Source organism: Nerophis ophidion, linkage group LG01 (assembly GCF_033978795.1).
Source record: "Nerophis ophidion isolate RoL-2023_Sa linkage group LG01, RoL_Noph_v1.0, whole genome shotgun sequence".
NCBI classification, from domain to species: domain Eukaryota; kingdom Metazoa; phylum Chordata; class Actinopteri; order Syngnathiformes; family Syngnathidae; genus Nerophis; species Nerophis ophidion.
In genome coordinates this window covers 52096737-52110493 of record NC_084611.1, presented here as the reverse complement: position 1 = coordinate 52110493, position 13757 = coordinate 52096737, and the positions used below count along the sequence as shown (strand labels likewise).

Sequence of the window (13757 nt, the reverse complement as noted above, 5' to 3'; positions counted from 1 at the left end):
TTTACGGGAAGAATGTAATAGAAAATATCAATAAAGTGTCAAGACAAAAAAAACTCTCTGCTGTTGCAGCAACAGAGATAAAGTCTATTGGTCCGTAAGATATATAGATATCTACTATATTCATACATTGTTAATGTAGGATATACACATGTATATATAACTTAATAATATTATTTCTTCAATTTAAAAATAGCTGACCGTTTTTTCCCCTTCTCTGGGATTATTACTCCCAGTTTTGATCTTGGACGTCTGGTCACTTATAGCATATAAGAATATTATATTATTGTTAAGCAAACTATGAACACGCCAAAACATGTGTCCTTTATCATAGTTACACGTATGACAAAAAAGCGTGTGAAAATAAGTGGTATTCAGTGAGATAAAATGCGCTGACAGTTCATTGCTCCTGCCAAAAGAATTGCAGAGTGGAGTGGATCACCACTCCAAGATGGCGGTCGCGCGTCTCGTCTCGTCAGCGCCAGTAGTGGTCGATGCTGCGTCTACTTATAAGATGTCTATGGTTCTAACGTTAGCAGTGAGTTTACAGCCTCACTGATTTAACTACACAGAAAATAAAAGCTACGTTACTCAGCCAATAAACGTTAGCTTAAATTCAAAACTTACCCGTCTTTGTGCATCTTCAAATGTCGAACGAAGTTGGAAGTTGTTGCGTCTCCGTCTGTAATCTTCCAACCGCATGTTTGCATCCGGTAATTCGTTATTTGTTGACCAAGTCGTTGTTTTAATACCCAAACAAAACTATTTTTGGCATAACTTTTCCTCACTGGCGCTTTGTTTAAGAGCTCTTCTGTGTTGGTTTTCCTGCAATTTGATTGGATGAATGCTGTGTGACGAAAATAACGTGGATGTAATTTGATTGGCTGTTGTACTGACAGGTAGTGCACACACTGTCATCGCACACATGTTGACAAACACGCGTACACAAGATACGGAGCGCTCCTGAATAACTTTTTAATCGTTGGGTTTTGGGGAAAGTAGCAAGTCATGTCAAGTCAAAAGGCTCAAGTCCAAGTCAAGTCACAAGTCATTGATGTTAAAGTCTAAGTCGAGTTGCAAGTCTTTTTACATTTTGTCAAGTCGAGTCTAAAGTCATCAAATTCATGACTCGAGTCCAAGTCATGTGACTCGAGTCCACACCTCTGTTTACACATATATCAAATTCTAGCACACTTTCGGATTATTTGGAATTCTCTGCCTTGTAGTGATAACTAGATCAACGCAGAGTAGAGATGCGCGGTTTGCGGTCTCATCCGCGGACGCGGGTCAAGCGGGTGACATGACGAAAAAATTGATTTTAAATAGATTCGGGCGGTGGCGGTTGAACCATTCTGAAATATATATACATACTTAAATGTTATGTTGAAGAGGTTAATTTAGCCTACTGACGTGTATTAATAAATGGTTGATTTATATAGACTAGTAGGTAAAGGGTTGTACCTGACAACATTTGATGGTACAATCCATACATCACGTCACAGACAACGTCACGCTAACATCACGTGACACTTCTGATGAAGGCTGCAGAAGCAAGGTAGCCCAAACTTGTCAGGTACAACACTTTACCTTACTAGCCTATATGAATCAATCATTAATAAATAGTTAAATGTTGTTACCCACATACGAAAAACGAGCAGCACTCTTTGAAACAGCATGTGGGCGTACTTTTATTTTGAAGTGTCCCGTTTGGTCTGTCGACGGATGTAAGGAAGCTACTTCCGGGTTTGGCCAACGAGGTATTTGTTTGTCATTTGTTGGTATTTTACTTGGTAAAATGTTTGATCCACATGCTGTGCATGTTATTATATTTACGTTTGTAACGTGCTTTATTTACTACAGATTTCACAGTGAATTTGAAGGGAAAGGAAGCCTTCAAATAAATCAGTTCAAGAAAGCCATTGTGTCTGTGCTATTTGGAGGGAGTTGCACTTTCTAACCTCACTAATGCCTTGCATCGTCTATATTAGATATATAACAACGGGCGGGTGGCGGGCGGTTGTGGCTTTGATAAAATGTTGGTTTTGGTGAATGGCAGGTGGATCACTACTTTAGTGATGCGGTTGCGGATTATATAAATGCCTATTCGGTAGAGGTGTAACGGTACACAAAAATATCAGATCAGTACGTACCTCGGTTTAGAGGTCACGGTTCGCTTCATTTTCGGTACAGTAAGAAAACAACAAAATATAAATTTTTTGGTTATTTATTTACCAAATTTGTAAACAATGGTTTTATCCTTTTAACATTGGGAACACTATAATAATTCTGCCCACGTTAATCCACATTAAACTGCCTCAAGTTGTTGCTTTGATTAAACAAAATGACAAAACCTTTCTTCCACATATAAAAAGTGCAACATTAAACAGTTTCAAGTCAACTCATCATGCTTAATTTATTACAGCATTTGGGAAGCCTGTAGTTGACTTTAATTATGTAAATGTTATATTTGTATCAACATGTGATAGCAGGGACCCTGCCATTCACAACTAGGCTGCTACATTACTAATGATTCATGTAACAATAGCTGAAAAAATTGTAATAAAGCAACACAATGGAGCTCAATGAAATAACAGACAGTGCTTTGCTGCCCCTAATACACACACACACACTCACGCGCACACACACTCGCACACACACACACACACCGCAAAATGAGTTAGAGTTACGCTAAAAGCTAATTAGCCTTCACCTCAAGCCAGAACTCTGAGCGAGCTGAGCTGCAGTTTAAGTTTCTAAAAGGTCAACGGGCTCATAGTGATGTTTGTAATAGTTGTGACAGGGAAGTGTTTTGTATGATTTGGGGAGAGTCCGCTGCTCCCCTGCTAAACGGATATCCGCTCGATGCTGAAGCATTGACTACATCGCTCTGAATACGCCCTGCTGATTGGCTGTTACATCGCTCTGAATACGCATTGCTGATTGGCTTTGTATGTAACCAATCAGATGGTTGTGTGGGCGGGACAATGCTGGCTGCTCGGACAGAGGCAGAAAGCAGAGCGACTTGTGAAGACTTATTCTTACAAACTCGTTCGATACGCCCGCGTGCCGAACCGAAACCCCCGTACCGAAACGGTTCAATACAAATCCACGTACCGTTACACCCTTACTATCCGCGCATCTCTAACGCAGAGACAAAAACCACCCTGGCGGCACCAAAAACGGCTGAATTCCGCGAATCCGCGGAAAATTCCCATTCCTGTATGATGCATCAAGTAGCAAGTTATATGACAAGGAAGCGTACAAAAGCAAAATTAGTTGAATTAGTTAGCCTGCTAACATTTACCATGTGTCAAGTAACAATATATATGACAAGATGTTCGACTTCAAAATTGGCACAAAAAAAAATCAGCATGCTAACATTAGCATTCCAGAATGCTATGGTTAAAAAAGTTAGTATGTTAACATGTGCCATGTACATAGTTGCAGTATACTGTAAAATTTGCTAAAAAAGCCAATGATAGTAATGCAAATACTGAAATGCGCAAGCCGAAATTAAATGCTAACTTTAGCATGCTGACAGTCATAATGCATCAAGTACCAAGATATACGACAAGGAAGCCTACAAACGCAAAATTAGTTGAATAAGTTAGTATGCTAACAGTTAATATGTGCCCAGTACCAATTTATATGATTATTATTGTTCAACTTCAAATTTGGCAAAAAAAAAAAAAAAAAAAATCAGCATGCTAACGTTAGAATTCCAGAATGTTAAGGTTAAAAAAGTTAGTATGTTAACATGTGTCATGTATGAAGTTACAGTATATAACTGAGGTGATCAACTGGAAAATTAGCTGAGAAGTTAGCATGCTAATGATAGTAATGTGAATGCTGAAATGCGCAAGCCGAAATTAAATGCTAACTTTAGCATGCTGACAGTTATAACAAATCAAGTACGAAGTTATATGACGGAGGCGTTCGGCTGCAAAAGTGGCTAAAAGGTTAGCATGCTAATAGTAGTAATGTGAATGCTGAAATGCGCTAGCCGAAATTAAATGCTAATTTTAGCATGCTAACAGTTATAATGCATCAAGTACCAAGTTATATGACAAGGAAGCAGACAAAAGCAAAATTAGTTGAATAAGTTAGCATGCTAACAGTTAGCATGTGTCAAGTACCAATTTATATGATTATATGTTCGACTTCAAAATTGGCACAAAAAAAATCAGCATGCTAACATTAGCATTTCAGAATGCTAAGGTTAAAAAAGTTAGTATGTAAACACGTGTCATGTACGAAGTTACAGTATACGACTGAGGTGATCAACTGTAAAATTAGCTGAAAAAGTTAGCGTGCTAATGATAGTAATGCGAATGCTGAAATGCTAACTTTAGCATGCTTACGGTTATAATGAATCAAGTACGAAGTTATATGACAGAGGCGTTTGGCTGCAAAAAATTGCCAAAAGGTCTGCATTCTAATGATAGTAATGCGAATGCTGAAAGGCGCAAGCCGAAATTAACTCCTAACTGTAGCATGCTAACAATTATAATACATTAAGTACCAAGTTATATGACAAGTTCATATATTGATGGACCTACATTGTATTGGTTCTAGTATATTTAAAATCTTAAGGTCCAAGCTGTTGGTTTACATGCTTTTTTTATTTCTCTTTGCTATTTGGGCTTATTCTACTCTAATTAGAATAAAAACTTAGAATCATCTTTTGATATGATGTACTTAGTCCATAAGTACACAAACGTGTACTTCATGTTTAGTGACGTGCTAATTCTTATTTGTACACTTTTTTTTTTCAAATTCCATTGTATGTTATACTCTTCTGACACCACCAGATGGCAGTATAATTGGCCACATAAGTGGCCATAAGACCCCAATACAGTAGTGTACACAATTTTGGAAATGAGAGCTAAAAAGGTGCTGTCCACGCATGTGGCCAACTAAGCCCTTAGAGGTATTAATGTACCAAATGTATCAAAGTGGCACCCGCTGCCTTCAATTTGTGGGTATGCAGCCCTCGCTGGAAAACGGTAGAACATGCAAAACATACACTAGCACCAACCTTATCGTCTGTAGTGCGCTGCGTTTTCTCTCCTGCTCCTTGGGGGGTGCGCCGCATGACAGATACCCACGGGCAGTCGTCGATGTAGTCTGAGCAAAGATCTACGCGACCCAGAATGACGGCGTCGTCGTCATCGGTGAAATGAAGACTTTTTTTAGTCTGGAAAAAAAAGAAAAATCGGGAAAAAATGAAATACTGTGCACTGAGCTGAAAAAAGGCGGTGTGGCAAAGCATGTTGGGAGAGTGACCTGTGATCGCCCATGTGGGGGAGAGAAGGCGTCTTCGCTGGCGAGGGGATCGGGGCGGAGACGCACAGGCTTGCCCCTCTGCTTCTTTGACAGGAGCAGCAAGTATGTGGCCGTCAGGTGGTCGTAGTGCCACTGAACACAGGACAGTGCACCTACATCACTGCATTGTCAGCTTGATGAAAAACAGCCCAATCAGAGTCAATGAATATTAGTTAGAGCGCGAAAAAGGGTTTTGGGACAAATAGTGCACTGCAGACTTTTTTTACTTAACCATAAGGCTGAGGGTCCATTGTTGGGCCGCTAAACAATATGTGTTTCTCAGCTGTGGTCTGTATTACTCTGTTGTATTACACTATTCCACCACTTGTGGCAGTAATGACAATATCCAACAAACAGAAGAAGTCTGGAGCTATAGTTAGTCATAAATAAGTCTATTAAGCGCAAAAATTAGGACTAATGTGATAAAGCTGAATTTTTATTTGCACTTGAATTTTATTGACAGTTTATTTATAAGTGAAAGCATTTAGGTCCCATCTTGAAACTAATTTGTATACTCTAGGCTTTAAATAGACCCCCCTTTTAGACCAGTTGATCTGCCGTTTCTTTTCTGCTCCTCCCCTCTCTCCTTTGTGGAAGGGAGGGCACAGGTCATGGGGTCATGGATGAAGTGCTGGCTGCTGGGGGGGTTGCCCACATCTGCAGTCTCCTCCAAGGTTTCTCATACTCATTGTCACCGACGTCCCACTGGGGTGAGTTTTTCCTTGCCCTTATGTGGGCTCTGTACCGCGAATGTCGTTGTGGTTTGTGCAGCCCTTTGAGACACTTGTGATTTAGGGCTATATAAACATTGATTGATTTAATGATAAAGCTTTTAGTCAATGCACCTTTCCACTATAATTTTTAATCACCTTTGTATTCTTTTTATGATGTTGCCCCTGTTGTTTTAATTGAATTGTTGTTTTACTTCACCTATGTTTTGTACAGACCTTTGGGATTTTATTTTTGAAAAGCGCTTTATAAATTAAAGGTACTTATTTTATCCAGTTTAACTCTAAGCAGGTTCTATATAATTATTAATAAATATGATTAAAATAAAGAGTAAGGTTATTAGTTCAGTGTTTATTTTCGAGTGGGCTCCGGACCCCTTTGTATAGGAAAGGTTGGGCTCCGAGGTCAAAAAGGTTAAGAACCCTCCACTGTGCCCTACCTCCCTGATGAGCGCGGAGGTGCTCTCTCTAGATCGCTTCATGTTGACAGCCATCTCTGTGACGCAGTCCTCATCTATTTGACCCAGCTACAAAACAAGACACCTGGCATGAATCCAAAACTGCACACTCTCAACTCAAAATGGATCTTCAGCAAAGTATGGCATTGAATTTGTTCTGAAGTGGACTTTTAGGGAGTACCGGCTGCTGGCTGTACCACTCCACGGGGCTGTTGTAGTCTTTGGTCACCCATGGGTGGTCCAGCAGCTGGCGCACCGTCACGCGCCGCTTGGGGTCCACCTACAGGATAGAAATGGTAACTACATTTACAAATACACCCCACTCACCATTATTTTTCAAACATGTTTTGGGAGTACCTGCATCATTTGGTTGAGCAGGAGGACGCTGCCCGGGGAGAGCCAGTTGGGGTTGTCATATTTTCCTTTCTGCAAGTACAAACATTTTTCTTCCCAAAACTTGAAATATCAACTAGCAGTGTTGAATTTCCAGATGAGCTTGTTAGGTAGATTCTACGCAAATGAAGGTGGGTGACAACATTTTTTTAGGTGGCCCGTCAAGCAAGAACGCGTTTCGTTCGCTCATCCTGACACCTGAATTATTTGCTGGTAGTTAGTGTCAGGCTCATGATTTGTGGTCAGAAGTAGGTTGGAAGGCAACGCATTACGGTTAATTTGTGTTGCACGTTCCTTCCCTCAAAAAGGGTACAAAAAAAATATACAAAGCGAGTTTTAGGTACATATTTATAGTTTGACATTTCCTTCAAGTTAAAGTACCAATGATTGTCACACACACACTAGGTGTGGTGAAATGTGTCCTCTGCATTTGACCCATCCCCTTGTTCACCCCCTGGGAGGTGAGGGGAGCACTGAGCAGCAGCGGTGCCGCACCCAGGAATCATTTTCGGTGATTTAACCCCCAATTCCAACCCTTAATGCTGAGTGCCAAGCAGGGAGGTAATGGGTCCCATTTGTATAGTCTTTGGCATGACTTGGCCAGGGTTTGAACTCACGACCTACCCATCTCAGGGCAGACACTCTAACTCAGGGGTAGGGAACCTTTTTGGCTGAGAAAGCTAACAAAGCCAAATATTTTAAAATGTCTTTCTGTAAGAGCCATATAATATTTTTTTAACACTAAACACAACTAAATATGTGCATTTTTAAGTAAGGTCTCTTATTCTTTGTAATAACATTGTTATTCTGAAACAAACTGTAAAGGGGACGTGGCCTGCGGACCTGCAGCAAACTGGGGTGTGCCAGGACCGGCCTCGAAATCAGCGACAGGTGCATAGATGGCCCACCTGGGCCTTGTTATCTAGTCACCTCTCACTCTGTTTATAAGCATCAGCCAGGAGGAGAGACAGGGTTGGGGCTGGAGCCAGAGCGCGAGCGAGGACGAAAGAGAAAAAGACAATTGCTGGAAACATTAAAAAATATTGTAACCCTGAAACAGGCTCTCATTTCGGTACTTGGTGGTCTGAAGAACCCCAGGAGGGCAAGCCCCCCACTAACCAATAATAAATAAATTACTTCTTACCATTAACGCAACTTTTTGAACATAAAAATGCATGAGAATGTTTGATATTTTGAAGTTTATTTTTAACACTGATTACAAGTGAAATATTTCATTACTTATCGTGTCAAGGAATGCCAGCTCAGATTTATCTGAGAGCCAGATGCAGTCATCAAAAGAGCCACATCTGGCTCGCGAGCCATAGGTTCCCTACCCCTGCTCTAACCACTAGGCCACTGAGTAGGTGTACTTCTTGCAGTACATAATAATAATACCTACCGTATTTTTCGGAATATAAGGCGCACTTAAAAACCTTTCATTTTCTCAAAAACCGACAGTATCGCCTTATAAACCCGTGCGCCTAATGTACAGAATAATTCTGGTTGTGCTTACCGACCTCAAAAATATTTTATTTTGTACATGGTGTAATGATAAGTGTGACCAGTAAGTGGTAAATGGGTTGTACTTGTATAGCGCTTTTCTTCCTTTTTAAAAAGGTATTCAAAGCGCTTTGACACTAAGAAGAAGAAGCTTATCGACTACGATACGACTACGATGTCGCCACGGACTACAAAGGGTCCCGCGCGGAAATTTTCAGGACTCATGCAGAGCCCAAATACAGATCAGTAGGTACCAGAAGGTAAGAAAAGTTGCGTTTGCATAATATTGCCGAACAAAACCGCAGATAATATGTCTTACCTTATACACACACCATAATAATACTGTTATGTTAAAGCACAGTAAAATAGGTCAAGCGGTGCGGCTTCATAGCTTACCAAAGTCGTACCAAAACATTTTGATAGATTTTTGGTAAATGGGTTATACTTGTATAGCGCTTTTCTACCTTTTTAAAAGGAACTCAAAGTGCTTTGAGACTAAGAAGAAGAAGCTTATCGACTACGGTGTTTCACGGACAACAAAGGCGCCCGCGCAGAAATTTTCAGGACTTATGCAGAGCCCAAATACAGATCAGCAGGTACCAGAAGGTAGGAAAAGTTGCTTTTGCATAATATTGCCAAACAAAACGCCAGATAATATGTCTTACCTTATACACACACCATAATAATACTCCTAAATTCAAGCACAGTACAATCCATCAAGTGATGCGGCTTCATAGCTTACCAAAGTAGTACTAAAACATTTTGATAGATTTTTGGTAAATGGGTTATACTTGTATAGCGCTTTTCTACCTTTTTAAAAGGAACTCAAAGCCTTTTGACACTATTTCCACATTCACCCATTCACACACCGATGGCGGGAGCTGCCATGCAAGGCGCTAACCAGGACGCATCAGGAGTAAGGGTGAAGTGTCTTGTTCAAGGACACAACAGACATGACTCGGATGAAAGAAGGTGGAGATTGAACCAGTAACCCTCAGATTGCTGGCACGGCCACTCTCCCAACTTCGCTACGATGGCAGTCACACCTAAGAGATACATGTCGACTGGAAGATGAGGCCAGTAAACAACACCAAAACTTTCAATGTTCCATTGAGAATATAAAACAGTGGTTCTCAACGTTTTTTCAGTGATGTACCCCCTGTGAAAATTGTTTTAGTTCAAGTACCCCCTAATCAGAGCAAAACATTTTTGTTGAAAAAAAGTGATGAAGAAGTAAAATACAGCACTATGTCATCAGTTTCTGATTTATTAAATAGACCGCGCAATATATTGCTCATTTGTAGTGGTCTTTCTTGAACTATTTTGAAAAAAATATATAAAAATCACTAAAAACTGGTTGAAAAATAAACAAGTGATTCAATTATAAATAAAGATTTCTACACATGGAAGTAATCATCAACTTAAAGTGCCCTCTTTGGAGATTGTAATAGATATTCATCTGGACTCATGAACTTAAAGGCCTACTGAAATGAGATTTTCTTATTTAAACGGGGATAGCAGGTCCATTCTATGTGTCATACGTGATCATTTTGCGATATTGCTATATTTTTGCTGAAAGGATTTAGTAGAGAACATCCACGATAAAGTTTGCAACTTTCAGTGCTAAGAGAAATGCCTTGCCTCTACCGGAAGTCGCAGACGATGACGTCACATGTTTGATGGCTACTCAAATATTCACATTGTTTTTAATTGGAGCCTCCAACAAAAAGTGCTATTCGGATCGAGAAAACGACAATTTCCCCATTAATATGAGGGAGGATGAAAGATTTGTGTTTCAGGATATTGATAGCGACGGATTAGAAAAAAAAAAAAGTAAAAAAAAAAAATGCGATTGCATTGGGACGGATTCCGATGTTTTTAGACACATTTACTAGGTTAATTCTGGGAAATCCCTAATCTTTCTATTGTGTTGCTAGTGTTTAAGTGAGTTTAATATTACCTGATAGTCGGAAGGGTGTCTCCACGGGTGTGTTGACGCGCAGTGTCTCAGGGGAGTTGACGGCAGTTATGGACGGCGCAAGCTCAGCTTTTCTCCGGTAAGAACTGACTTTTTAACCACAATTTTCTCACCGAAACCTGCTGGTTGACATTTGGTCGCGATCCAGGTTCTCTTGCCTGCTCTGATCCATAGGAAAGTTTCACCTCCAGGAATTTTAAACAAGGAAACACCGTGTGTTTGTGTGGCTGAAGGCTAAAGCCTCCCAACTCCATCTTTCTACAGTGACTTCTCCAATATTAATTGAACAAATTGCAAAAGATTCAGCAACACAGAGCTCCAAAATACTGTGTTATTATGCCGTTAAAGCAGAAGACAATTAGCTGTGTGTGTGCGCAGCGCTCATATTTCCTAAAAACCCGTGACATCTTGCGTACACGTCATCATTACACGACGTTTTGAAGACGAAACTCCCAGGAAATTTAAAATTGTAATTTAGTAAACTAAAAAGGCCGTATTGGCATGTGTTGCAATGTTAATATTTCATCATTGATATATAAATTATCAGACTGTGTGGTGGGTAGTAGTGGCTTTCAGTAGGCCTTTAAGTCTGAACATTTCTTCACAAAAAAAAAAGACATCTTTAACATCAATATTTATGGAACATGTCCACAAAAAATCTAGCTGTCAACATTGAATATTGCATTGTTGCATTTCTTTTCACAGTTTATGAACTTACATTCATATTTTGTTGAAGTATTATTCAATAAATATATTTATAAATGATTTTTGAATTATTGCTATTTTTAGAATATTTAAAAAAAAGTCTCATGTACTCCTTGGCATACCTTCAAGTACCCCCAGGGGTACGCGTACCCCCATTTGAGAACCACTGATATAGAACATTACACACGGCACTCAAAAATCTGTCAAAATGTTTGACTTTGGTAAGCTATGAAGCCGCACCGCTTGATGGATTGTAGGAGCATTATGACTACCATAGTCAGACGTACTGTGCTTCAACATTCAAGTATTATTATGGTGTGTGTGTGTGTGTGTGTGTGTGTGTGTGTGTGTGTGTGTGTGTGTGTGTGTGTGTGTGTGTGTGTGTGAATAAGGACCGCATCCCAATAGAAGACATTATCAATCATCAATCAATCAAAGTTTACTTATATAACCCTAAATCCCGAGTGTCTCAAAGGGCTGTACAAGCCACGACGACATCTTCAGCTCAGATCCCACATCAGGGCAAATTATCTGGCATTTTGTCTCGCAATATTATGCAAAAACTACTTTTCTTACCGTCTGGTGCCTGCTGATTTGTATATAGGATCTATATAAGTTCTGAAAATTTCCACGCATCCGCCTTTGTAGTCCGTGGGACCCCGTAGTCGATATTCTTCTTCTTTATCTCTCTCTTCTTGTTATGGGACATTCATCCTCTACTGTTGCCATTTCTAATATAAAGTAGTGTAAAGTTCTTACTTATATCTGTCAGTAAACTCGCCATGAAAGCGCTAAAACATACCGGTGTAGTGAGTTTATATTATTCAACCAATTTTAGTAATTAGAGAGTTCCGGTTGGAGTTTTTTTCAAGGGACACTTTTCCACCATTGTTGTTGCACTAGTGAGCCACGGATGAGGAGATTCTGCTTTGTTAATGATTTAAGTGAAGTCTGAATGTCATTAATCAATCCCTTCACTGGCTTCCTGTTCCACTCAGGATTGAATACAAAGTCTCCCTGCTAACCCACCAGTGCCTCTATGAAAATGCCCCCTTCTACCTCCAATAACTGCTCACCCCCAAATCCTCCACACGACACCTCCGCTCCGGACAGACTAACCTCCTCCAACCTCAGAGGACAAAGCTACGAACAATGGGAGACAGGGCTTTCTGCTCCGCTACTCCCAGTCATTGGAACGCTCTCCCTGACCACCAGAGGGCACCACAGACGTGGATGTTTTTAAAAAAGGCTTAAAACCCCTTTTTCTTAAAAAAAACAACCTTTTTTAAGATATATGCGTGCTGGTTCTAGTTTTTATTTTGATTTATTTTTATTATCTTTTTATTTATTTATTTAATACACTGTAGCATTTTGAGGTTGTTTGCTCAATGGAAAGTGTGTTTTACAAATAAAATCTATTATTATTCATTAAAAAAGTTAGCTGCATCTTTTGACACTTCTTCCACTCCCGTCCTTGCACGCTATACCGCTACAACAAAGATGAGGGAGAGAACACGCTGTCAAAGGTGAGCCACGTAAATAAGACCGCCCACAAAACGGCGCATCCTAAAGCGACAGTCAGAAAGCACCTTGAAGACATCTGTAAAACATCATCCATGCAACATTTTCACCAAAGAACCACCATTACATGTTATGTAGACCACAAGGAAGTGTTTCAGATTCAGAAAAAAATCATAATGTGACCCCTTTAATGTGCCTTATAATACAATGCTTCTTTTGTATGAAAATAGACCTGAATAGACACGCTCATCGGCCATGCGTCTTACCGAAAAATACGGTATTTGGTGTTCACATTACTATTATAAATTTTTTTATTTGGGTAATTACTCATTTGTTGGTGTTACAGTTACAAAGTACTTGTCAATCAATCAATCAATCAATGTTTACTTATATAGCCCTAAATCACTAGTGTCTCAAAGGGCTGCACAAACCACCACGACATCTTCGGTAGGTATGCCTATGTACACCTGCTCAGTGGCCTTGGGGTTAGAGTGTCCGCCCTGAGATTGGTAGGTTGTGAGTTCAAAACCTGGCCGAGTCATACCAAAGACTATACAAATGGGACCCATTACCTCCCTGCTTGGCACTCAACATCAAGGGTTGGAATTGGGGGTTAAATGACCAAAAATTATTCACGGGCGCGGTCAACGCTGCTGCCCACTGCTCCTCTGGAACATGGAAATGCGTCAAATGCAAAGGACAAATTTCACCACACCTAATGTGCGTTTGACAATAATTGGTACTTTAACTTATGTGTATATTTGTGTGAGGGTACAAGCATTCACACAATAAGATTCTACACCAAAAAAATTATCTATATATTATTATTCCGCCGCAAAAGTTTGGGGCGTTCCGCAGCCCAGAGTTTTCATCCAATCGGAACCGTTCATGTATCAAAATGTTTGGCTCGCCCAGGAATTGTGCGCTCCCCAAAACATTTTTTGTAAAATATCCCAGACTACCCACAATTCCCGCTTTTTTGGGACATTCTGCCCATTGAAAATGACCGTGCCAATTTTCAAACATGCTCCCACATTTCTCACCCAATTCGAGCCGTTCTACTATGCACACACCCCACCTCAAGTTAAAAAAAAATCAGGGATTTCCCAGAATTCCCGGTTTTCCAAAGCCCTATTTTCAACTGAAAGCTTT

The 13757-nt window shown here is 40.1% G+C and overlaps 1 protein-coding gene across 2 annotated transcripts in view; it reads right to left on the bottom strand.

Moving 5' to 3' along the window:
* melk (maternal embryonic leucine zipper kinase) overlaps window positions 1-13757 on the bottom strand; it is a 61566-nt gene that overhangs the window by 26407 nt on the left and 21402 nt on the right. For both annotated transcript variants that reach the window (XM_061906918.1, XM_061906928.1), the window contains 5 exons: window positions 6866-6934; window positions 6690-6788; window positions 6491-6577; window positions 5284-5415; window positions 5036-5194 (listed from right to left, as the gene is read on the bottom strand). In XM_061906918.1, the coding sequence (XP_061762902.1) occupies window positions 5036-5194; window positions 5284-5415; window positions 6491-6577; window positions 6690-6788; window positions 6866-6934 (546 nt within the window). The remainder of the gene's footprint in view (window positions 1-5035; window positions 5195-5283; window positions 5416-6490; window positions 6578-6689; window positions 6789-6865; window positions 6935-13757) is intronic.